The 24,627-nt window shown below is 49.9% G+C and overlaps 1 protein-coding gene across 2 annotated transcripts in view; it reads left to right on the top strand.

Moving 5' to 3' along the window:
- Positions 1 to 24,627, top strand: part of GCN1 (GCN1 activator of EIF2AK4) — a 52,740-nt gene that overhangs the window by 8,912 nt on the left and 19,201 nt on the right. For both annotated transcript variants that reach the window (XM_017661225.3, XM_017661224.3), the window contains exons 6-37: positions 2,131 to 2,229; positions 2,318 to 2,452; positions 4,001 to 4,069; positions 4,195 to 4,303; positions 4,903 to 4,977; positions 5,225 to 5,353; positions 5,874 to 5,924; positions 6,274 to 6,372; positions 6,586 to 6,759; positions 8,036 to 8,188; positions 9,519 to 9,611; positions 10,695 to 10,770; positions 10,915 to 11,074; positions 11,881 to 12,070; positions 12,161 to 12,285; positions 13,073 to 13,251; positions 13,493 to 13,586; positions 14,739 to 14,852; positions 14,966 to 15,164; positions 16,042 to 16,197; positions 16,622 to 16,803; positions 18,014 to 18,094; positions 18,441 to 18,584; positions 19,494 to 19,621; positions 19,789 to 19,978; positions 20,170 to 20,240; positions 20,874 to 21,039; positions 21,369 to 21,563; positions 22,574 to 22,820; positions 23,277 to 23,398; positions 23,700 to 23,814; positions 24,371 to 24,550. In XM_017661225.3, the coding sequence (XP_017516714.3) occupies positions 2,131 to 2,229; positions 2,318 to 2,452; positions 4,001 to 4,069; positions 4,195 to 4,303; positions 4,903 to 4,977; positions 5,225 to 5,353; positions 5,874 to 5,924; positions 6,274 to 6,372; positions 6,586 to 6,759; positions 8,036 to 8,188; positions 9,519 to 9,611; positions 10,695 to 10,770; positions 10,915 to 11,074; positions 11,881 to 12,070; positions 12,161 to 12,285; positions 13,073 to 13,251; positions 13,493 to 13,586; positions 14,739 to 14,852; positions 14,966 to 15,164; positions 16,042 to 16,197; positions 16,622 to 16,803; positions 18,014 to 18,094; positions 18,441 to 18,584; positions 19,494 to 19,621; positions 19,789 to 19,978; positions 20,170 to 20,240; positions 20,874 to 21,039; positions 21,369 to 21,563; positions 22,574 to 22,820; positions 23,277 to 23,398; positions 23,700 to 23,814; positions 24,371 to 24,550 (4,300 nt within the window). The remainder of the gene's footprint in view (positions 1 to 2,130; positions 2,230 to 2,317; positions 2,453 to 4,000; positions 4,070 to 4,194; positions 4,304 to 4,902; positions 4,978 to 5,224; positions 5,354 to 5,873; positions 5,925 to 6,273; positions 6,373 to 6,585; positions 6,760 to 8,035; positions 8,189 to 9,518; positions 9,612 to 10,694; positions 10,771 to 10,914; positions 11,075 to 11,880; positions 12,071 to 12,160; positions 12,286 to 13,072; positions 13,252 to 13,492; positions 13,587 to 14,738; positions 14,853 to 14,965; positions 15,165 to 16,041; positions 16,198 to 16,621; positions 16,804 to 18,013; positions 18,095 to 18,440; positions 18,585 to 19,493; positions 19,622 to 19,788; positions 19,979 to 20,169; positions 20,241 to 20,873; positions 21,040 to 21,368; positions 21,564 to 22,573; positions 22,821 to 23,276; positions 23,399 to 23,699; positions 23,815 to 24,370; positions 24,551 to 24,627) is intronic.

Raw genomic sequence — 24,627 nt, 5'->3', positions numbered from 1 at the left:
GGAAAGACAGGAGGAGTGGTCTTATGGTTTAGGGAAAAAGGAGTCTAGGATCTTGGTGTGGATCTGACTCTTGGCCATGAGATTTTGGCCAAGAACTTAGTTTCTGAGCCTGTTAACCACTTCTGCAAAATGGGAAAAGGACCACCCACCCCATTCTCCTTGAAGAGTTATCATGAAGATGGGCTCAGACGAGGCATGAAAGGGCTGTAGAAACTTACAGGGGGCTGTGCAGGTAAATGATGAATAAGCACCTCTCCTTGAAGCACCCAGCCAGTGAGACATTCTGATGGCCTCATCCCTGGGATCGTATCGAGGGTGACACTTCTGGGGATGACACGGAATGGCCATTAGCAACTAATTGAAGAATAACACGAGGTCTCATAGCTATTAGTATGCTGGACACCATTCAGAGTATGGGTTTCATTGTTACCAAATAGCCTTCCTTATAAGATGGCTTATCACAGGCTCCCTTGTTGATTTATCTCCAGTGAATCGTTATAACTGTTATCCAATGTGAGTGAGTATGCTTGTGGGTTAGTGAGTAGGAGGGTTTAACCCAGGAATGTTGTATTTTATAGGACAGAAAGCATTAGGAACTTGAGACTGTGATTTTTTTTCTGTCTTGAATCTGGGTTTTTCCTTGGCTTGGTTACTGATGTCAACCACACATAGGTTGTACTTCATTCAGTTGTTCAAATATTTTTTGAGGGCTTCCCACTTGCTGGGTGCTGTTCTAGGAGCTGGGCCTAGAGCACGGAACAGAACAGAGGACCTTGCTCTCATGGAACTTACACTCATGTGGAGAAGGTGGACAACAGACAGGCCCTAAAGAAATGATAAGACATAAAGTCATATGGCAGAAAAGTGGCTGGAAGGAAGGAGAGAATGGGGTGCAGGGAGATGGACGCTTAACACATCCCAAGGCATAGAAGAGGGCTTCTCGGAGGAGGTATCACTTGGCCATAAATCTGGAGGACATGAGGAACAAACCATGCCCAGATCAAGGATTAGAACATTCCAGGAAAAGCGAACAGCAGCATAGTTCTGAATGTGATGTCAGCAAGCTTGAAAGGCTATTTTAATAAGAAGTAAATGGTTTGAAGTTCAACAGAAGTAGAAGGGTATTCTGGTTTCCCTCCCACCTGTCCCTAGGCCTCAGTCCCCTCTGCTACTCATTCCTTAGGTGTGTATAGATATGTTCTCTGTATATATAACTAAATAGATTAATGGTAAGTACCATGCATACTTTTTTTTTCACCTTGTTTTTTTCTTTAACTAGACTTAAAATTTGTCCCAAAGTAGTATATAAAGAGTTTCTTATACTTTGTGCTGTTTACTGATCCCCTGAGTGGATGCTCCACATTTTATATAACTAGTCCCGTTAATGGCCATTTGTTATTTGCAATCTTTTATTATAAAAAAATGTTGGAATGAATAACCTCATACATATGCTGTTTTGTACACATGCAGATGGAATTCGTCAGACTTCTTAAGCATACCATTTCCCTTGGGGTGGCGGTTTACACTGCTTACTAGTGACCTTGGGTGTTCATGTCACATAAAGTCTCTCTAAGGTTGTTTAGCTGAGCACCTGTAATGTACTTCACTCTGGGCTGGACAGCTCAACGGGCTGGGATCATCACACCATCTTTACTTCGTATCACAGTGCCTGCCATTTAGTCAGGGTTCAGTAAGTATGGAATCAATGTAGGAAAAGTGGAGACAGATGAATGCATAGAACAGGACCCTCGTCCTTTTCATGCATGGCACCTACCTTGCTGGAATTATATGCTCATTGTGTGTGTGTTTGTTTAATATCTTTTTGTCTGAATTATAAGGTGCATGAAAACAGGGACTAGGTCTTATTTTCCGTGTGTTTTTGTTGTCTGACTCATAGTAGGTGCTCAACAAATATTTAGTGAAGCGCTTGAGTGAACAGAAGTAATTCCAGGACAGGGTGAAGTGTGGTGGGTGGTGGGAAGAGGATCTGGTTGGAGTCCAGTGGCAGAGGCCTAGTGGAGATGACCCCAGGTTCTGGCAGGCCTCACGGAGCTCTCAGGCAGGCTCTGAGGGTCATGGGACCTCCACCCTGTCTCACATCCTGACCTGAACCCCTCCTGGTCCCGGCAGGTGGAGGTGCAGTGCCTGCTCCTGGTGGAGGTGCTTGGTGGCTCCCACAAGCATGCTGTGGACGGGGCTGTAAAGAAGCTCACCAAGCTGTGGAAAGAGGTGAAGAGGCTGTGAGGGCGGTAGGCATTGCTGCTTCCACCCCACCACGTTGCCATCTGACACCCTTGCTTTACATTTTCCTTTTCAGAACCCCGGGCTGGTGGAGCAGTACTTGTCAGCCATCCTCAGCCTGGAACCCAACCAGAACTATGCAGCCATGCTGGGGCTGCTGGTGCAGTTCTGCACGAGCCACAAGGAGACAGACGTGGTCAACCGGCACAAGGCACGTGGGCTCACTGACGGGAAGGGGCAGCCTTGTTTTGCCCTCATGGCCCTGGCTGCTGGGCTCATCTGAAGCTAGTTGTTCTCACATGAGACCCCTTCCTTTTGCCAGGATATATGAACTTTGAGGAGTTGGAAAGTTTTCCCCCCAGCTCTGGCTTGGGGTGAATCCTGGCGTAGTCATTGGGATGATAGTTTGCCATTTGGTGCAGTCATTTATTCTCCCATGGATGAGCAGCTGTGTGCCGAGTGTGGTGCCAGATGGATGCAGCAGTGGGTGAGGGAGCTGTGATCTCTGCCCTCGTGGAACCGAGCCTGCCACTAGACATACAGTTATTTGCTTACATTTATGATAAGCACTACATAGAAAAAGTGCATGAAGTAGTGATCTCTGTAATGGGGGACTTGGATTAAACCACGGGTCAGAGAACATCTCTAGTGAAGGAACTTAAAGGGTGGATAGATGTTAGCAAGGTCAAGAGGTGAGGAAGAGCATTTTGGGCAAAGTGGCTCATGGGAAGGACTGTAAAGGAGGCGAGGGGTTAGTATGGCAGGAGGGGGTTAGAGAGGAATGAAGGGCAGCTGCCGAATAGCAGGCAGGCCTTAGGAGCCAGGCCAAGGATTTTGTCTTGATCCCAGGAGCCATGGAAACTGGATGGCTTTTCAGTGGGGAATGGCGTGATCAGTGGGACACACTAGAAAGTCTACTTCTGGAATCAGAAACTGTATCCTGATGTCACACACATGACTACATTATTCACCCCCTTGGGACTTCTGTGCTTGACACCATGGAATTGAGGGCACTGATTGGTATTTTTTTTTTTTTGAGAGGGCATTTCTCATATTTATTGATCAAATGGTTGTTAACAACAATAAAATTCTGTATAGGGGACTCAATGCACATAATCATTAATCAACCCCAAGCCTAATTCTCAACAGTTTCCAATCTTCTGAAGCATAACAAACAAGTTCTTACATGGTGAACAAGTTCTTACATAGTGAATAAGATCTTACACGGTGAACAGTGCAAGGGCAGTCATCACAGAAACTTTTGGTTTTGATCATGCATCATGAACTATAAACTATCAAGTCAGATATGATTATTCATTTGATTTTTATACTTGATTTATACGAATCCCACATTTCTCCTTTATTATTATTATTATTTTTTTAATAAAATGCTGGAATGGTAGGTAGATGCAAGATAAAGGTAGAAAACATAGTTTAGTGCCGTAAGCGGGCAAATGTAGATGATCAGGTGTGTGCCTATAGACTAAGTATTACTCCAAGCTAGACAAGGGCAACAAAACATCCACGGATGCAGAAGATTTCTCTCAAGACGGGGGGGAGGTGAGGTTCTAAGCCTCACCTCTGTTGATCCCCAATTGCTCACCTGATGGCCCCCCTGCGACTGTGCCTGTCTTAGGTTGTTCCTCCCTTGAGGAATCTTTGATTGGTATTTTTTTAAAGGCATTCCCACAAGACAGATTTCCTGGGTCAGTGATGAGATACTTCAGAATGTCAGTAACCAGGCATTTGCCTTCTTTAGAGTGCCCTGCTGGATTTTTATATGAAGAACATCCTGATGAGCAAAGTCAAGCCTCAGAAGTATCTCTTGGTGAGTGAGAGGTGGAATTTACATGGAGAGGCTAACTTCTGTTTTAAATTCTGTGATTCAGAACTCTCCTTTATTCTTGGTGTGTTCGTGTGAGGGCTGGGTGCCTGACTCCTTTCTCTTTGTAGGATAACTGTGCCCCTCTGCTCCGATACATGTCCCACTCGGAGTTTAAGGATCTGATACTGCCCACCATACAGAAGTCCTTACTGAGGAGTCCAGAGAATGTTATTGAAAGTAGGTTGCTACCAAAATGGGATGGTAGGAGACAAGTTGCCAGATAAGCTGTATCTCCGATATATGGCAGCAGGCAGCAGTACGGGTGGGTGTGAGGGGTGTAGTCACTGCTAACTTCATTGAGACCTTGGAAGAGAGATCAGGGACCCTTTTGAAAATATTTATACCTGAGAATATCGTGGGTCCTCTTGCTAGAAGAATGCACAACAGTTTATCCACATAGAATACTGCATGCTATTCGAGAGGTCCAGGAATCTTGTGGAAATCATTCAGGTTAAGTACCTTTCCTCTGGGCGACTTTACTTTGATGTGGAGGTGGCAGTTGAAACCATAGAACATGAGGGTGGAGTCTCTCCCTGGTTATCTTGGTGGAAGGTGTGGGTGGAATGGTGGAGGAGCAGTTTTTTTCTGATTGGGATGGGGCAGTATATAGCTTCACTGCAGAGCTTTGGGGCAAAGGTGGGACATCTCGTGACCATAGAGAGATGAAGGGTGGTCACAGATTCTTTGTGGTTAGACAGCAGGCCTGACAGCTGGGGAGCAGGGCAGAAACAGGCATTTATACCTGAGACTGACATGAGGTATGCTTTCCTTCTTAGCTATTTCCTGTCTGCTGGCATCAGTGACTCTCGATCTCAGCCAGTATGCCCTGGACATCGTTAAAGGACTGGCTAGTGAGTATCGCAATCCCTCTCTAGCCCCTAGAATGGTACCTTGGGCTTTGGTTGTGCTTGTCCCAATTACTATAGGAAAAGGGGTAGGGGACACTTCAGTTTAGAAATAAACTTTGCACAGATTCTTTCTTGAGATCCTGTATAAGGAGAATGTAAGGTTAGGATTGAAGAATTGGGAACATGGAAAAGACAAAGCCTGGGTATTCAGCCCTTGGCACCCTCTTGAGTTGTGACTCTGCATGTTCAGGTCACCTGAAATCCAACAGTCCCCGCTTGATGGATGAAGCTGTGCTGGCGCTGCGGAACCTGGCCCACCAATGCAGTGACTCTTCGGCAATGGAAGCTCTAACCAGGCACCTGTTTGCTATCCTTGGAGGTGAGCAAGCCTTCTTGGTCATGGGGATGGCTGACATGTGGCCCCCGGCATTCTTGGGGCACCAGGACCTTACTGGGACTCAGTGCTCTGACTGTGCTTGGGTCAAGGCAGTGTGGCCAGAGAATGCTCACAGTAGAATGGGAACATGTGAGGTGAAGAGAAGCATGAGCAGGCAGGGTGGACGGGGTGATGTCTGTTTTATTTTTAAGTATAGACATTATGTGTACATGAAAAAAGCTAGAGGGAAGCAGACCAAAATATAATAATGTCTTTGGGTAGTGGGTGATTTTTAGATTTCTTAAATATTTTTTCTGTTTCTCAAATTTTTTGTAAGAAACTACCACTTTTTTAGTCAGAAAAAAAAAGCTAGTAAATGTTATTTTAATCCAACCTTCACACTAGAAAGTCTACTTTTGGAATCAGAAACTGTATCCTGATGTCACATACATGACTACATTATTCACCCCCTTGGGAACTATGGTGGTTGGGAATTTTGAAACTTTGCTCTTTCTCCTCTCAGGCTCGGAGGGAAAACTAACTATCGTGGCCCAGAAGATCAGTGTCCTCTCAGGTACAGAATTTCTCCAGGGGTAATAGCAAGTATAGTAATAGAGGAGGTATAAGGTAACTGTTAAGTAAGGTGAGTCCTTCCTTGGACCTTACTCCTCTTGACATTCTTAGACCTTCCAGCCTGGTGCCCAGGACTCTGCTGCCTGCCTGCTCGGCAAGCAGGAACTGTTCAAGTCTGGTGGGAGGCCTGGCTTCTGTAAAAAGCAGGATGTCTGGAGTGGGATTGAGGGAGGGTCAGTGGGGGCCATGGGGAGGCATGGGTGCTGAAGAGGTGGGCAGCAGCCAGAAGGCTTACATGCTTGTTGTTTTGTGCTGACAAAGGGCTGAGCAGGGAATCCTCTTCATTCCAGGGATCGGTAGTCTCAGTCACCATGTGGTGTCTGGGCCTTCTAGCCAAGCCCTGAATGGGACCGTGGCTGAGCTGTTCATCCCCTTCCTCCAACAAGAAGGTAATTGGGCAGTGTGGTGAGGGTGCAGTCTGAACCTATCCCTGGCCCTGGTTCACAGTCAGAGCCCTCCATGGGCCCCTCCTGATGGCACACCCACCCGCAAGCATCCCTGCTCCTCTCCCTCACACTCTTACTTGCTTTTGTGAACCGCTGGAAGTAGTTTGATGTAAGTCCAAGACCTTGGACTGACTGGACTTCTGGTTCTCGCCCTAGTTCATGAAGGCACCTTGGTGCACGCCGTCTCTGTCCTGGCTCTCTGGTGTAACCGGTTCACCACAGAAGTGCCCAGGAAGCTAACCGAATGGTTCAAGAAAGCCTTCAGCCTTAAAACCTCCACCTCTGCAGTGAGGCACGCCTACCTGCAGAGCATGTTGGCCTGCTTCCGAGGTGAGAGGCCTCCTTGGCTGAAGTGACTGAGGCTGCAGGGCAGCATCACCATTCCAGGCTCTCCCTTTCAGTCCAGCTTATTTTGCATCATTTCCTCCTGAGCTTCTGGGAGTGTTGGGCTTAGTCATCCTCACAGCCTAGAATCAGAGCCCAATCTTCATAACAAATTCTGGCTTCGCCTCCTCATCAGACCTTCAGAGTACAAAGCTTTGTTCAGAGAGAACCCAGAACCAGAACTTGTCACTACATTATCTGAAAGGAAGGGAAAATGGTTCTGATAGGACTGGTTAAAATGTCCAAATTCATATAAACTTTACACTGGCCCTATTAAATGCCAACCGCTGCCCTTGTTTCTGTGCTAACCAGCCTGTCATTTGGGCTTGGTTATCTACCTCCTTCCCAGGCAAAGCTGGGGCATCTTTAAAATCTGTAGAGGAGCTTAATCTCCAAGGTAAAAGTCTCTAGTATTGATATCCATCTCTGCGATGGGCTTGTATTTCTTTAAAAAAAAAAAAATTGAACTTACAGTGAGCTGTTTCAAAAGTGTCGAGGAGATTTCAGAACTCCCTGTAGAGGGGAATCCCTTTCTTTATAATGTCCATGTGTATGTATCAGTCCATGGTCTTGCTGCATTGATCAGCCTTGATTTTAGATTTAGTAGGTAGCAGAGACTTGGTTTAACCTAGTCTCTTTAACTTGACCTGGTTATGCTTGATGCTTTCAAAAGAAGCATAATATAAAGTAAATATTTATTGGATTCAGATTTGTGCCATCATCCAGATGAGATACTCGTTTCACCTAAGTGTTTTAGTATACCAGTTTAGTAATTAAGAAAACATGGGTTTAGCTATAGTTTTAACAAGGTTTCTACATTTTTTTGGAAGTGGGTTTACATCACCGATGAGCAGACTGGTTCTGGTTTTGGAATTTGGGTCCAGAGGGTGTCTGAAATTGCTAGGCTTGAGGTTGGCGCAGGCTCTGCCTCAGCCAGCTGTGTGACCTTGGGCAACTCACGAAACCTCTCCTGGGCTATTTCCATCCATTAAATGAATAGCAGGACTATTGGATTAGTCAGGATCCTTCTAGCTCTCACTTTATTGTGGTAGAGTTGGATTTAAACCCCAGAGTCTAATTCCACTTCCTTGTGATATTTGACAAGGTAACCGAAGGGTTTTAGCCAGTTCAGTCTGGGGTAGGTGATTCCTTTCTCAAGTTGGCTTGTCACCCTCAAGGATCATGGTGTTCCTTCTGTAAGGTGCTGGTCCTCTCTCCGCAGGTGACACATTACTGCAGGCCCTGGACTTACTGCCCTTGCTCGTCCAGACGGTGGAGAAGGCAGCCTCCCAAAGCACTCAGGTTCCCACAGTTACCGAAGGGGTCGCCGCAGCCTTGCTGCTTTCAAAGCTTTCAGTGGCTGACTCTCAGGCTGGTAAGAGTCCAGAGTTGTGTAGGATGGTAGCAGACCAAGGCCCTCTTTCAGAGTCCTTGGGAGGAGTGTGTTGATGCCGGGGATTTTGCAGGACCAGCTTGGCCATGTACCCCGCTCGCTCCACCACAGGGCCGCTTGTCATCTGCCGGATGAGCCTCAGGGCCACACTGGGTGATGGGAACGTAGGCAGGGGACTCTGTCACTATCCTTCTTCCTCTTCTTGCTCCAGTGCTCTGGGACGGGGTCTCCTACAGACAGTGCCCAGGCTGGGTTTAGTGTAGTGGGACTTAAAAAAAAAATTGGTCATACATTTATAAGGTATAATATGGAAAGCTTCCTCATAGCTAGCTTGTCTTCCAGCCACTAAATTCTCTTTCCTGGATATTTTTACTAGTTTCATGTCTAGAGATAGTCAATGCATAATTGGCCGGACATACTATACGTGCTATACATATGCCATATAGTATGTCTACGTAACATACTATATGTTCCATAATGTGTACTGAACACATCTTGGTAAAGAGTCCAAATCAGTACAACAAAAAGCTTTCTTTTCTTTGTGGCTACCTGGTATCCCGTATTTTCTTTAGTTCACTTTCTACCCTGCAGGTGGACACACCTGAACTTATTCTTGTGGTTAGATGTGGAATTCAAGTCTTCGTATACTACTGGGTGCCATCGGTGTGTATAGCGAGGTACTTGGCTACCTCGTGGGGGAGGCAAAAATAAACATGACTTTGCCTCAGCAAATTTTAAGTTTACTCTAGAGAGAGAGGACATGCAAAATACAAATATATATTTGTCATTGAGACAAATGTGGCATTAGAGCAGTTTGAAGGAGGGACTGCTTTCAGGGTATGTGCTGGGTATCAGGAAAGGCTTCATGAAAGGAGGGAACATTTGAATGAAGGCCCTCCCTGAAGGCTAGGGAGGATTTCACTAGCTGAGAGGGAGCAGCCCAGTGTAGTTCGAACCAGCCTTAGTTAGGGTCAGAGAAAGCACCGTGTGTGAACTTTCAAGTATTTCAGCCTGGCTCCTGGTAGTGGTAGGTGGAAATTCCAGATGGGAAAAAGCTCCCTGGGCTGCCATGGGCAGCAGACAACCACCGAAGGTTTTCATATAGGTGATGATACCAGAAGGGTGGGATAGTTCTCAGCACGGGGGAGGGCAGTGAGCCTATAGGAGTGACCTATCCCTGCAGGGGAGCCCTCCTACCTGCTGCTGAGGAGGGTTCCTCTGCAAAGCTGGCTCCAGTGGCTTCAGGATGGAGGGGCCGGCCCTGGTGAACGTGGTGCGCTGTGTCGTGGAGTGACCTTTTATTTCTTGGCAGAGGCCAAACTGAGCAATTTTTGGCAGCTGATTGTGGATGAGAAGAAGCAGATTTTCACTTCTGAGAAATTCCTACTCATGGCTTCAGAGGATGGTAAGTTCCTACCAACTGCTCCCTTAGTTGAACTCTAGGTTGGGGTCCAGTCTCTCTGGCAGGTCTTCAGACAGGACCCTTTACCCTGACTGCCTGTTGTTTTGACCAGTCAGCCTGGACCAAAGGGATTTGACCAACCATGTGGCGGTGGAAATGAATTCATTTCTGTGGGGCGTGGCAGGCTGGGAAGCGGCGGGACGTGGGGGCTGTGTGGAGGCAGAGCACGAATGGCTGCGGAGCTGCGAGCTGTGATATTAGGTGTAATTACAGCTGAGTGGGTAATTAGTGCTGTCTTGGAGGTTTTCTTGTATTAAGAGGCAGCTGAGAAGCTCTGGTGGGGTGTGGCTGGCTCTGCTCCTCCACTAGGAGACACAAAACTGCTGGTTTCTGTCCTGCCAGAGGAGGAAGAGTCGATCTTTAAATACATGTTTAAAACTCTAGCTTGTCCTAGGGGTGTCTGCCACTAATTGGAGATTTTAAAAGTCTTTTTACTCACAAATCACAACATCTTATTAATGAGCTACAACTGTTAGTCACTTCCTGATTCTAAAAATAACAACTTAGCCAGTTTTTTAAAGGAAATATATTCACATAATTAAAAAAAATGATCCAAGAGGGTCTACACTGGAAATTATACCCCTGCTTTGCTCTCTGGCCAGCCAGTGTCCCTTGCCGTGGAGAAATGATTTTACTGGCTTCTTGTGTATCTTTGGTATTTCTATCAGTAAATGTCTTTCTGTGTTAGTCCTCTCCCTTTGTTACACAAATGGTAGCATGCCCGCTGTTCACATTGTGCTGTCTAGACTTGGAAATCATTTCACTTTCGTATATAATGAGTGTCCTCACTGTGTTAGAGAACTGCATGATAATCTTTGATTAATTAAAAGAAAGTATATACTTCTCCTTATTCCAAAATACATTTGTTCATAATTAGCAAAAAGAAGGAAATTCAGACAAGCTCAGTTTTCACCTCCAGTGAGAGTCATGCATTTACATGTTGGTGTTCATTTTCCATTCTTTGCAGTTCTTTCTGGATGTGTTCTCTGTTTTAAAAACACTTCTGCTCTTTCTCGCCCCTCGTAGCCCTGTGTACTGTGTTGCATCTGACAGAGAGACTTTTCCTCGACCATCCTCATAGACTCACAGGCAGCAAAGTTCAGTACGTGAGGCTCGTTTCCCTTTCCCTTTGGGCCAGAGGAGGCAGGAGTCTGAGAAACAGTGGGAGGGGTGTGTGAGGGGTTGGAGGGCAGGCTGTGGAGAGCCCATGCCCATCCTGCCCCCTGGTCTGTCTCTGTGCCTGCAGGCAGTACCACCGGGCTCTGGTGGCGGTGCTCCTGAGTCGCACCTGGCGTGTGCGCAGGCAGGCCCAGCAGACAGTCCGGAAATTGCTGTCTTCCCTGGCGGGCTTTAAGCTGGCCTATGGACTCCTAGAGGAGCTGAGGGCTGTCCTCAGTTCTCACAAGGTGAGGGCATCTGCGCTTCAGAATGGGGCTCTTAGCCCTGCTTAGCCAACCCTGTTGTGCCATAGGGTTTTGGCTGGGCCACTCCTGAGCTATTCTCACTCACTCCAACTCCATGTGATGCCAGAATCCTCTGCCCTACCCTCAAGCTTGTATAACGTTTGCTTCATGTAATGCCTTTTCCTTTTCAGAGATGTGTTGCTTTCTTCCCATGCCTTATGACAGGCAGCTCACCCTTTTTATCCCTGAGTAATGGCATAACACTTTGTTTTTGAAGCACTTTATAATTTTCAAAGCATTTTCTACTCATTCTCCCTTTTGCTTTTCCACACTGCTTTTTAAAAGACAGATAGGTTTACTACCTTCATTTTATATGAGTTGTCAAGTTTCTGGCAGCTGAAATGACTCATACAAGGTCTCCCAGCCAGGGGGTGGCAGGCCTCCAGGGGTCAACCCCAAAGACCTGACTCCTGTTGTAGTGCTTTCTGGGCTACCTCACTGCTTCCTTCCTTCCTTAATACTGCTTGAGGGACAGGGGCCAGTGACAGACTGTGGTCTCTGGCTGGGTTCCCTGGACTAGTTTCTGCTACCACCTTTTGCCCAGTGGGCTTCTTAGATTCAAAGTCACAGGTGATTTTTACAGCCTGTGGATCCCAGTGCAGGGAGCTGGGCATCAGTCTCCAACCCAGCTGGGATCCCAGAGAACAACATGAGTGAGAGGCAGCTATGTCCCTGGCATCATCATCTTCCGTGTGCCAGGCCTGCCCAGAGCTCTGAGCAGTGAGGGCTTATGACTTGTCTTCATGTAGGTGCTGCCCTTAGAGGCTCTGGTGACTGATACTGCGGAGGTGACTGAAGCAGGCAAGGTCTTTGTGCCTCCACGGGTCCTGCAGGAGGCACTTTGCGTGATTTCTGGGGTGCCGAGCCTGGAGGGTGATGTCACCAACACTGAAAAGCTGGCCCAGGAGATGCTGATCATCTCCCACCACCCATCCTTAGGTCTGTGGCTGGGCTGGGGATGGGGGGGTAGGGGCGCTGCCCAGGATCAGGGAGGCTGGGCAGAAGGCCTCTAATTGCTCCTCTCTTCAGTGGCAGTGCAGTCTGGACTCTGGTCAGCGCTTCTTGCTAGGATGAAGATTGATCCGGAAGCCTTCATCACTAGGCACCTGGATCAGATCATTCCTAGGATCACCACACAGATTCCCCTGAACCAGGTGATTGGCTTGTGAGCTGCTTCAGGCCTCAGGTCAGAGTGCTTAAAGGGAGGATTCAAAGAAATAGGTGAAGGTGTGATGAAATGTGGGCTTGGGCCCTTGCATTGCAAGTAACAGAAAATGAAAACTGGCTTAAGTACAAGAGGGAACATACTGCGTCATCTGACTGCTAAGTCCCAGGATATGACTGGCTCCACATCATGCATCCTACAGAGACTGAGATGGTGTCTTCCGGACACTGTAGGTCCTTATTCACTCTTACTCTCTGTCTGTCTGTCTTTTCCATCTGTCTTATCTCTGCTTTCCATGATGTGGGCTCCATTCTCTGAGAAGTCTTCCCATTTCTAGTAGCAGGATAGCTGCCAGATTGCCAGGCTTCCAGTTTGTAACCCCCATCAGCTCCCATGGAAAAAGCCTGTGTCTTCTACTTGAGGGGTAGAAGTAGTGGTGTGGGGCTTCATGGTCCCTGGTTGGTGTGATGAGGGTCCTGGGCTCACCCCTGAGTCTGTCATTCCTGTCTAGGTCACATGCCCACCTCTGGGAAGGGTGGGAGCAGCTCCACCTGAACCAGAGATTGAGAGTAGGGGGGGGGGAGCATGTCCCTCCTCAGGGTGCTGGTGATGCCTGCTGAGAAGTCAGGCATGCTGGAGCCGTTCACTCTGCAGGGCAATACTCAGAACACAAGGTGGCAAGAAGGGGAGCCAGTTGATGGGGACATTTAGGCCTGGCAGGACCCCTCTCCAGTGGTTGCCTTGGTGCGCACTGATCATGTCTGTTTGTCTGGCAGTCTTCCATGAATGCCATGGGCTCCCTCTCCATCCTGTCCCCGGACCGGGTCCTCCCCCAGCTCATCAGCACCATCACTGCCTCTGTGCAGAACCCTGCACTGTGCCAGGTGACGCGGGAGGAATTTGCCATTATGCAGACCCCTGCCGGGGAGCTATATGACAAATCCATCATCCAGAGGTGAGCCCCCACTCGTGGACTCAATTGCCCCAAAGGAGATGCCTCCTGTGTGGTGAGGAATAAATGAAACTATCCATTCATTGGACAAGCCCCTGCTCTCTTAGGCCCAGGATACAAGAGCATGTCAAGTATCCAGCACTTTTCTAGTGCACACACTGTAAAACTAGCTGGGATTTCATGGTTGGCAGGAGGCTGGAGGGCCTGGGTTGAAGCTGGCTGATCACCTGCTTTGGTGTTTCAGTGCCCAACAGGACAGCACAAAAAAGGCTAACATGAAGCGAGAGAACAAAGCTTATTCCTTCAAGGAGCAGATCATCGAGCTGGAGCTTAAGGAGGTTAGTACACAGGAGCACAACACATCGGGTGGCCGCTGAGCTTGGTGGTCTCAGACTGGTGGCTGCACATATGCTGTTCACTTGGGTCATCCTGAGGCCCATAGCACACTCTTGATCCTCTCCACCTGTCCTAAATCCCCCTGCCCCACTCTTTATTTATCCTTTCTCAATAGCTTTCTCTACCCGCAATTCAAGGAACACATGTCTGTTGAGTGCCATTGGGCAGTCATACATTTCCTCCACTAAGTGGTGTTGCTTGACTGCATGCCTGTCACTCCAGCTCCTGGAAGGCTGGGACCTGTCTTTGCTCCTGACAGCAGGCACAGGGCCTGGCCCAGTGTGGTCTCTGTGGAACTGTGGCTCCACTGCTGTACTCAGCTTGTTCTGACAGTAGCAGAATAGGGCTCTTTCCTGTCTCAGAACCTTTACTCTTTCCTCGGTCTTTACCAGACTGGATTCTTGTCTTTCACATCTCAGCCCCCATGTCCTCTTTTCAGAGGTGACGCACCCTGGCCACCCTCGCCAAAAGTAGACCCTGCCCTTCTTTCTGGTTACTCTGAATCGTATTTAGTACTGTCATAATACTTAGCTCTGAAATCATCCTATTTATGTATTGTTTATTGTTTCCCCCACTAGACTGAGCTCTGTGAGGGCAGAGACTTGGTCTTGTTCCCCGTGGTTTCCCCAGCTTCTAGAACAGCACCTTGCACAGTGTAGGTGCTCAGTAAATACTTGTTAAATGAATGAGTGATTTCTTGGACTTTTCCAGGCTTCAGCTTATACTGGGGAGAGCATCTGTGGGGAGGGGCTGGGCAGAAAGGGAGGCTGAGGTTTTAATTCTGAGGCTGTATGGCCATCAGAATACCCTTTCCAGTGCACTGAGGAACTTTTCATTTTTCTAACATGTAGAAGGCCCTCCTTGCCTTCATAGTAGAGAATCCTATAAGAAATTACTTCTCTGCTGCTGTCTCCATCCTTTGGAAACCAGGTGGCTGTGGACTTGGTGGGAGGTGAGGAGGCTCCATGGCGGGTTTGGGGGCTACGGTCACAGCTGAGAGCTGGCATGGTGCTGTTGTGGAACAGATCTGGCCCTCAGCTGTGGGAGAGAGGTCTGTTCCCTGGAGATGGACTCGGTTTGCTCATTGCCTTCAGGAGATAAAGAAAAAGAAAGGCATTAAAGAGGAGGTGCAGCTAACCAGCAAACAGAAGGAGATGCTGCAGGCCCAGCTGGATAAGGAGGCGCAGATCCGGAGGCGGCTGCAGGAGGTGAGTGGCTGCTGCCCCCACTCACCCATGCTGTGGGTCCTGGGTGCCCGGCCCTCTCCTCCATCCTGGAGCAGGCCCCACTGACCTGCCTCCTTGGGCAACTCTGCTTGCAGCTGGACAGTGAGCTGGAGGCGGCGCTGGGACTGCTGGATGCCATCCTGGCCAAGAACCCTTCTGGCCTGACCCAGTACATACCTGTTTTGGTCGATTCTTTCCTGCCTTTGCTGAAATCTCCCCTGGCTGCTCCCAGGATCAAGAACCCTTTCCTGTCCTTGGCTGCCTGTGTCATGCCCCCCAGGCTCAAGGCTTTGGGTTAGTCCTTATTTGCTGGCTGTGGGCATGGCCTCAGGCAGGTTGGGAGGTAGGCATGGGGTGCCCCTGAGCACTTACTGGGGGGCCCACAGCTACTCACTTGTTTCCGTATGGAGGAGGCTTGTGGGCCTCACGCTGCATATCCTGAGGAGCACATCACTGCCTCCTCAGCCTGTTTCACGTCTGCTGTGCCTTCACTCTGAGGACCAGGTTTTAGATTCTAGTCAGTATGATCTTACTCTAGTAGTTTTAAAACTCAGAACTCAGGAATTCAGGGCAGTGGGGTTGTCAGTGCAGCCCAGAGCGCCTGAGCAGCCATGTGTCAGTGAGGCAGGGTCTCTGTGGCCTTTAGCTTTCTGTTACTGCGGAGCAAGAAAGACCAGGTAGAGTGGTTGGGAATTACGGTGGCCTCACTTTTATGGGTCAACAGCCTTAAACAGACTTCCTAGCCTAAAAGATATGTTCTCATGGGTGAGACTAGAATCCAGGAACCGTTTTGAGTGGAAGTGTCAGTTGGTGCATATGGAACTTGCTGGAACTATTAGCCAGCTGGTTGGGCTTATTGCGTGGAAGGTGGGAGCACTATAGGGAGAGAGCTTTACTCTTGGCTAAATAACCCTTGGGTGGCTCATGTCTCCTCTCAGTACACTTTTAACTTTTCAGTGTCAGAAGGATGGTTCCCTGCCTGCCAACCCACCCTTCAGCACTGTCGTGAAGGTGAAATGGAAATTAGGTTGAGGACATTTTGGCACCACAGAATTGATTACTCTCAAGCCAAAGGGACCAGGCACCTCTGCCTTAGGTCCCTGGTTCGCACCCAGGCCACACTGCTGTTTGCATGGGTCATCCCCTGCTGGGTCCCTTCTCTTTGTCACAGGCACTTTGGTGAGCCATGTGACTCTGCGCCTGCTGAAGCCAGAATGTGTCCTGGATAAGTCATGGTGCCAGGAAGAGCTGTCACTGGCCGTGAAGAGGGCAGTGATCCTGCTGCACAGCCACACCATCACCAGCAGGGTGGGCAAGGGTGAGCCAGGTAAGGTGATATGCGCTACAGTGTCCCTGGGCTTTCTGAGGCTGTGGCCTTGGGCAGATCTCTTCCCTCTCTGGCCTTGTTTTTTCGATTCTGAAAAATGGGGAGTTGTACTGGATGGAGGATTTCTGAGTCCAGTCCTGGTATCCTGTGAGTCACTGCAACCCCCCTTTGAGGGTTTACTTCTTGTTAGTGGAATCTGCTTATCTGTGTGAACTCTCAAATTGTGGAGTTGGCAGTGTTTGGGGTGGAGCAGCATTGGCTTTAGCACAAGGCAATCGGCCATGTCTCTGTCATACCGTGTGCCGGGTGTTGGAAAGGATCTCTCACTTCCCACCTTGCCCATTCACCCTGAGGGTGGAAACTGAGGCAGCAGTGCCTGGTGCCCCACCCTGCCTACAGGATCCTGTCTGCTTCTTGCTCACAGATGCCGCGCCCCTGTCTGCGCCAGCCTTCTCCTTAGTCTTCCCGTTTCTGAAGATGGTGCTGACAGACATGCCCCACCAGAGTGAGGAGGAGGAGGAGCGTGTGGCCCAGATTCTGCAGATTCTCACTGTCCACGCCCAGCTCAGGGCCTCACCCACCAGCCCACCTGGGCGCATGGACGAGGTTGGGAGGGGAGCTGGTGCTGGGAGGCAGAGGCTGTGGGTAGTCCTGGCCTGTGCGCAGTCTGGCGGGGTAGTGGAGTGTGTGCGCACACCAGCAGCAGCCCTTGGTCTCCGTGGTGCTGCTGCCAGGGCCTCAGAGATGCCTATAAGTCTCCTCTGTTAGTTTCTGACCTGAAGAAGTTGAAGGCTTTTGTATTAATAGTGGGTGGTTTTGTTTCTGACTCAGAAGATAGTACCGATCACTCTCCCTGTGACTTCCTGAGGATTATGAGATTGGGTCTTATTCATTGAGGGGTTTTCTTTTTAATAGATTACAATCTAAAAACTTGCCAAAGTAATGCATGCGTATTGTTAAAAATTCTAACAATACATAAACATAATGTTGCTCATGTAATTGTAGATTAAAGATACCAAAAAAAAAAATTCTAACAATACAGAGGCAAAAAAAGGAAATGCTACTCCCCAGAGGAACCTTCCTGGACCTTTTTTTAAGCACATGCAGAACTCACACCCCCACACCCAGTGAAGCAAAAATGGATCATATTAAGTCTTCTGTGACCATTACTCTGGGTCTCCTCCCATGTCAGTGCGTAAGGACCTACTTTATTGACTTTATGGGCCGCATGGCATTCTGTGCTGTGGGTGCACCATATTTTTGTTAACTCTGTTGATGGATACTTTAAGGTGTTTCTAACTTTTCCCTATTTTGAACAGTGCTGTGGTGTGTCCTCTTATACAAATATGCCCTGTGCACACCTGTGGGGATTTCTGTAGGATGTATTTGTTGGCTGTGGACTTGCTAGGTTATATGGCATGTTTTGAGCTCTGCCTTCAGAGTATAGTTACCTTTCCTCCAAACCTTATGCAACCACAGATAGCAATTAATCTTGCCAGGGACAGGTGAAAGAATGGTATCTCATTTTATTCTTCACTTAATTGTTAAGTATCTATATGTCTGTGGGCCATCTGTGTTTTGTATTCTGTGAATTTCAAGCAAGTTCTAGAATTTGTATGGGTCCCTGAGGATTGTGGCTGGCTGGGATCGGCTCCTGTGGATTTAGTTGTAAACCTCATAGGGCTTCTCCAGTGGAGTTGGCTGTATAGCACAGAATGTTCCCCTGTGGTGAGACGGTGTTGGTTCACGTGCCACCAGGCGTGGTTACGGAGCTTCTGTAGAGCCTCACCCTCGGTTGTGTGCTATTCTTTCCTAGAATGGCCCAGAGCTGCTGCCTCGCATGGCCATGCTGCGCCTTTTGACTTGGGTGATCGGGACAGGCTCTCCCCGCCTGCAGGTGATCAGGTTTTCAGTTGGCTGTTGCTGTGACTCGGTTTGTGACCCTGACCTCAGGTCCCAGCACTGGGTGGAGTCCCAGTTCTCTCGTAGCCCTCACCGGGATTGGAACAGAAGGGCTGCTTATGAGAGCCCACCTGACTGTTCTCAGCTAGGAGGGGTTTTGCGTGGGTCCTGCCACTGGCCTTGGCCTGGAGATGGGCTCTTAGCCCTAGTAGAGTTTTGGGGTGGGCATCCCCAGTTCAGATCCCTTTCTGGCTGCTCCCCCGACTGCCCAGCCTGCTGGCTGACCCTACCGTAGGAAATAACTTGTTGAACTGAGCCCAGCAGACTGATGTCCTTCCTAGGTCCTCGCTTCAGACACTCTGACTACCCTGTGTGCCAGTAGCAGCGGCAAGGATGGCTGTGCCTTCGCAGAGCAGGAGGAGGTGGACGTGCTGCTCTCGGCCTTGCAGTCCCCGTGTGGCAGTGTGCGGGACACCGCACTCCGGGTGCGTGCGCACTCCCCTGCGGGCTCCCTGGTCCCTCAGGGCAGGTGTTTGAGCTGCAGGAGGGCCATTTGAGAGAACGGGAGATGCCTGACATCTGTGCCAGTGTGTCGTGGAAGCGAAGTCACAGGGTGTGGTTACGGTCATTCTAGGAATCAGAACAACTAAGCAGTTGTGATGTATCATTGTTTTTTTCTTCACCTCAGAAGACTTCACCTAATTTCTAAAATGAATGTGAGTTTTGATACTTTCATAGACAGATATAACTTGTAGGATTAGTTCATTTCTTCAACATCCCCACCCCTAACTTGAACTTGGCTTTTCCTGGTGCTTTTGGACCCAAAAGTAAAGGATCCCCTTTTGAGCTTGATAATGGTTCCCAAATGCCAGATTGCAGCCTCCTGCTGTTGATGTGTGACAATTTTTACTGACCCTTGGTAAAATGTGAGCAACAGTGGCAACATGGTAAATTTTTCCTTAAGACAAAACAAAGGGTCTGTCTTGCATATTTAGAGTTAAATTTTTAAATTTTATGTTAAAATAATTCTGCCTTTGCACACCATCATTTCACGAAAGAAAAACTAATCGAAGAGACAGAGCAGCTAATGAGTTGAGCTGATGATCCATGGCACTGCCCAGAGCAGCGCTGTCCAGGGGCCTTTCTGCAGTGACACAAGTCTTTTATATCTGTGCTGTCCACTAGGGTAGCCACCAGGCAGTGTGTGGCTACTGAATTTGAAATGTGGCTTGTGCAACTGAGGAATTCACAGTTGATTTTAATTGATTTAACTTGGACGACCCATGGCAGCCGGTGGCCACACCTTGGACAGTTTGGTCCAGAGGGAGGTGAGGAGGCAAGTCGGAGGCTCTTCCAAAAGGTCATGCCTCACACGGTCCAATCCCATCTCTCAGGGGCTGATGGAGCTCCACATGGTATTGCCAGCACCCAGTACTGATGAGAAGAATGGCCTGAACCTTCTGCGGAGGCTCTGGGTGGTCAAGTTTGACAAAGAGGAGGAGATCCGGAAGCTGGCTGAGAGGTGAGAGCCTCTGGAAGGTGGTTTTTTCCCTGCTCCGTCGTCTTTTCCTTTATGGAATAACAACCCAGTGTACTCAACCTGCAGCAAAAGGGGAGCTGGGTGGCCAGTTTGATGGGGTGGCTGCTGCGGATCCTTGTCTGACCAGCACCCACTGTGGTCTGCTCTAGGCTCTGGTCAACAATGGGCCTGGATCTGCAGCCGGACCTCTGCTCCTTGCTTATCGATGATGTCATCTATCATGAAGCAGCTGTGAGGCAGGCTGGGGCCGAAGCCCTCTCCCAAGCTGTGGCCTGTTACCAGCGGCAGGCAGCAGAGGTTATGGGCAGGCTCATGGAAATTTACCAGGAGAAGCTTTATGTGAGTAGCCTACACCCTGATGCAGGCTGGGCCATGTGAGGACGGGCTGGACTCTGCTCCAGATGGGAGTCTTGGAGCTCACCGTGGCTCAGGGTGACTGTGACTGATCTCCCACCTCACATTTGGTCACTGGCTTGGCTGGCTGGGCTGGGGAGAGCACTACAGTGCATTTATCAACCTGTCTTTTGCAGCGGCCACCCCCAGTGCTGGATGCTTTGGGACGGGTTATCTCGGAATCTCCTCCAGATCAGTGGGAAGCCAGGTATAGCCACTCTTGCAGTCTTTTTACGCACAGAGCTTTCTGAGATGTAGCAGGTGGGCTGGGCTGGGTGCTGTGAGGAGGCAGCATGGAATAGTGATACAGAGGAAGGAATGGTCAAGGTGACCTCCACCCTGAGGCAGAGAGACCTGAAGTCAGGTTCTGGTTCCTCCTGTGCTGGCTGTGTGACTGGGTCATGTTTCTCCTTTCTCTCTGGCCTGTTCCTCAGAGGTCCCTGAGGACCTTCCGACTGCTCTGTAGCTGGAAAGAACAATAGCACTTTGTAGAGTACGTTCACTTCCAAGTGCCTTCCTGTCTGATTCCTTTACCTCTCTCTCCTGCAACCTGGAGGTAGAAGTGTAGGACTGCACCCACTCATGGGGAAGCCAAGGCAGAGCTGGCTCCCGCCTGAGGTCTCCAGTAGGAGGTATACTCTGGGCAGGTGCAGGTCCCTCTTTGACAAGTGGGCTGAGGCCATCATGTGGATGGGTGGGTGGGCAGTGGGCACTGTCCCCAGACCAGTGTTTGTGGCTGGCAGGTTTCCTCTCCTTGTGACAAACTGGGATGGACTCCACCAGCAGAGGAGGCCCCTGGTTGGCCCTTGCCTCCCTGACATGCCCCTCATTTCTCTCCCAGGTGTGGCTTGGCTTTGGCCCTGAACAAACTCTCCCAGTGTTTGGACAGCTCTCAGGTGAAGCCACTCTTTCAGTTTTTCGTCCCTGATGCCCTCAATGATCGAAACCCAGATGTTCGGAAGTGCATGTTAGATGCAGCCCTTGCAACGCTCAACACCCATGGGAAGGTAAGAAATGTCAGGCAGCTGAGGGGCTTGGGAGAAGCCTGGGCCAAGGCAGGAGGCAGGTCTACATAGTGGCAACACAGGGAGTCTTTGGGCTGAAAATCCTGGCATGGCTCTGGCCCTCAGAGAAAATACTAGTTGTATTTCTTTTGAGCCTACAAGACCCCGTGAAGGTTAAATTCTTGAAAGTCTGCATTCCTGCCAGATAACTGAGGTCTGGCTGATGGGGATGCCTGTTCCAGAGCCAGACTTGGTCTTCAGGGCAGAGACCATCGTCCCCAGATGCAGCCTGTGGGGCTGATGTGAGCCCCTGGATGGGCTTGGCTTTCTAGGAGAATGTTAATTCGCTTCTGCCGGTGTTTGAGGAGTTCCTGAAGAACGCACCCAACGATGCCAGCTACGATGCTGTGCGGCAGAGTGTAGTGGTCCTGATGGGCTCCCTGGCCAAGCACCTGGACAAGAGTGACCCCAAAGTGAAGCCCATTGTCGCCAAGCTCATCGCTGCCCTCTCCACCCCTTCCCAGCAGGTACTAGCCCCTGGCCCACAAGCCACTTGGGGATTTGGGACCCAACTGTAGATGGGTGGGAGGCTATGGCCCATCTGGGTCCAGAAGGCCCAGTTCTCTGTGAGTCCTCTCTCCTGCTCAGTCTTCTCGGGACAGCTGGTTTATAGGCAAGAACACCCTTGGAGAGGAAGTTGCTTTGTTCTTATAGACCCAGATATTTTCTTTTTTTCTACATATCTACTAACAGTCTTTTTTTGCACTTAGTATAAACCCAGCACTGGGAATAAAAAGAAAAAAAATCTGGTGCTCTCTGTTGTTGAGCTTTCCCTGAGTCTATGTGCACGTTTCAGGGCCTTTAATGCACCTTCAAGCTGCAGTGCAAGGACTTGTTTTCTCTTGAAAAATATCATACATACATATATTTTCTGTGACTTACATTTTGCACCACCCAGAATGTCCTTATCAGATGCAGATTTACAAAATTCTAGTCAAGTAAGTTGTCAGGAAACTACCTGCGAAGGGTCTTGCCTGGGCCCCTGGCAGCATGATGCTTTGATGCCCTCTGCTTGGGTGTAATGAGCTGAGGCTAGGAGGTAGGATGGGCCGTGACTGTTGGTGCCACTCAGCTGGGTCCAGCCCTGTGAGGCCCGGATGATTTCATTGTGACTTTGACAAGTTTGGGAACTGAGACTGTGGGCCATTTTTAAGGAGCATAGTAGTGCACTTCTCCCTTGATCTTTCTTTGTGGGTGGGGTTAGTGCTTGAGTTTTCAACTACCTGCCCAGGCCTAGGTTCTCTGTTTAGACCAAAACTAGCATCATATGGACTGATGCTTTCACCTGTAACAAATGTAACATGCTCCCTGTAGGAGCCTGGGTCACCATGAGCTTCTCTGCTGCCCTGTGTTTGACAGGCAGGGGCTGAGATGGGACTTGGGGACATCTAGTGGTGAGGTGCTTCCTAGGATTGTGTCAGCCACCAGGAACTGGCTGTGGTTGGGCTGTGGCACTGATGAGGCAGGCCTCTCATAGGTCCAGGAATCTGTGGCCAGCTGCTTGCCACCCCTTGTGCCGGCCATCAAGGAGGATGCAGGAGGAATGATCCAGAGGCTAATGCAGCAGCTGCTGGAGTCAGACAAGTACGCAGAGCGCAAAGGGGCTGCCTATGGACTGGCAGGCCTGGTGAAGGGCCTGGGCATCCTGTCACTAAAGCAGCAGGAAATGATGGCAGCGCTGACTGATGCCATCCAGGATAAGAAGAACTTCCGCCGGCGAGAGGGTGCGTGCCTCTGAGCTTGGGGATGCCCAGCATGGGAAGGCTGTCCCCCATGTCTCCACAACTGCCAGAAGAAAGAATCCAGCCTTTCCTTTCCCATTGAAGGGCTGGTGTTGGCGTGTATGCGGAGGGGGCAGCTGTGTGGGACCCGTTCCGTCTGGTCCTCACTGATGTGGCCTGGACTTTCTTATTCCTAACTCAGCCGCACCCTTAGCTGAGAGAGATTTTACCTTTCTAGCTGTTAGTGTCAAGAAGTGACAGACATTCCCCTGGCTGGTCCCTTTCTGTCCAGCCACACCCCTGCTCTGGGGGAGGCAGAGGGTGGTGCTTCCTTTTTGGTGGCCACTTCAGTCCCACAGCTGGCTTGAGTGTTCCCGAGGGTGAAGGGGTGGCAGGAAGCTTCTCCTGGGGCTGCCCCTGAGGACGTCCTGGCCCCAGCTGCACTTCCTTCTACCCTAGGTGCCCTCTTTGCCTTTGAGATGCTCTGTACCATGCTGGGGAAGCTCTTTGAGCCCTACGTGGTTCACGTGCTGCCCCACCTGCTGCTGTGCTTCGGGGATGGGAACCAGTACGTGCGTGAGGTAAGTCCTGAGGCTGCTCGTGCGACCTTCTGGCAGCTGAGCCGGCACTGGGTGAGGTCACGCCACTAAAGCCCCTTCTGCCTGCACCTTGGGCACCGGTGTGGGCATGGACTCTGGTTCCCAGTGAAGTGCTGAAGAGACAAGAAACTCTCCTTCTCAGCTGTGTCTGTCAGCCTGGGCACAGGGTCTGACACCATAGACCCCAGTAGCTGTTGGTTACTTGGGGAGCCCTGTGTCCAGCATCAGGCCTTGACCCTTGCTTGGATAAGGAGGCCCTGAATGTCTTTTCTCCTCCCTTGAGGCTGCAGATGATTGTGCCAAGGCTGTGATGAGCAACCTGAGTGCTCACGGGGTGAAGCTGGTGCTCCCCTCCTTATTGGCGGCCCTGGAGGAGGAGTCCTGGAGGACCAAAGCTGGTGAGTTTAAGTCGTCTGTGGGTACTTCTATGACTAAAGCCACCCCTTGCCACCACCCCTCCCCTTTAGCCTCTTGGAGAAAATGTAATCTTACCTGGAACCCTAATAGGGAAAACAGACACAAACAGAGCTGTTCTGGTTTGGGCAGGGTCGAGGTTTAGGGCCCTCCCACTTGGCCTGCCCTTTAGTCCCTCAGGCTTCTCTCTACAGCTTGAGAAATCACAAATCAAATCAGAAACCACAAATGAGGAAACTAAGGTCAGAGAAATGCAGTAAACGAGCCTTTGGACCATTGCCAGGGCTAAGCCAAAGCTCCCCTGTCTTGGTCTCACCTCTTTCCCTCACACCGCCTTGCCTCTTACCCAGTATCCCATGGCTCAGCAGGCCTCAGAGGCATTTTGCTCGCTCTGCCGGAGCCAGCCCCTCTGTCTTGGCAGCTGCTTGAGCACAGTCTGCAGAGGAGCAGGCTGGTTGCCCCTTGCCCTGACAGCCTACCCACGTGACTCACAGCCTGTGCTCAGTGACTCCACGCTGGGTGTGTGTCTGCCGTCCGCAGGGTCAGTGGAGCTGCTCGGGGCAATGGCATACTGTGCCCCCAAGCAGCTGTCTTCCTGCCTGCCCAACATCGTGCCCAAGCTTACGGAGGTGCTCACCGATTCCCACGTCAAAGTGCAGAAGGCCGGACAACAGGCGCTCAGGCAGATTGGCTCCGTCATCAGGAACCCGGAGATCCTGGGTACGCCTCTCCCATGAGGGCAAGGGCCCTGGCTCCTCCTACCCTTGGGCACTTTGGGGAATGTGCATCAGTTCAGC

This window comes from Manis javanica, chromosome 15 (genome assembly GCF_040802235.1).
Source record: "Manis javanica isolate MJ-LG chromosome 15, MJ_LKY, whole genome shotgun sequence".
NCBI classification, from domain to species: Eukaryota; Metazoa; Chordata; class Mammalia; order Pholidota; family Manidae; genus Manis; species Manis javanica.
This window is presented reverse-complemented; position numbering and strand designations above follow the sequence as displayed.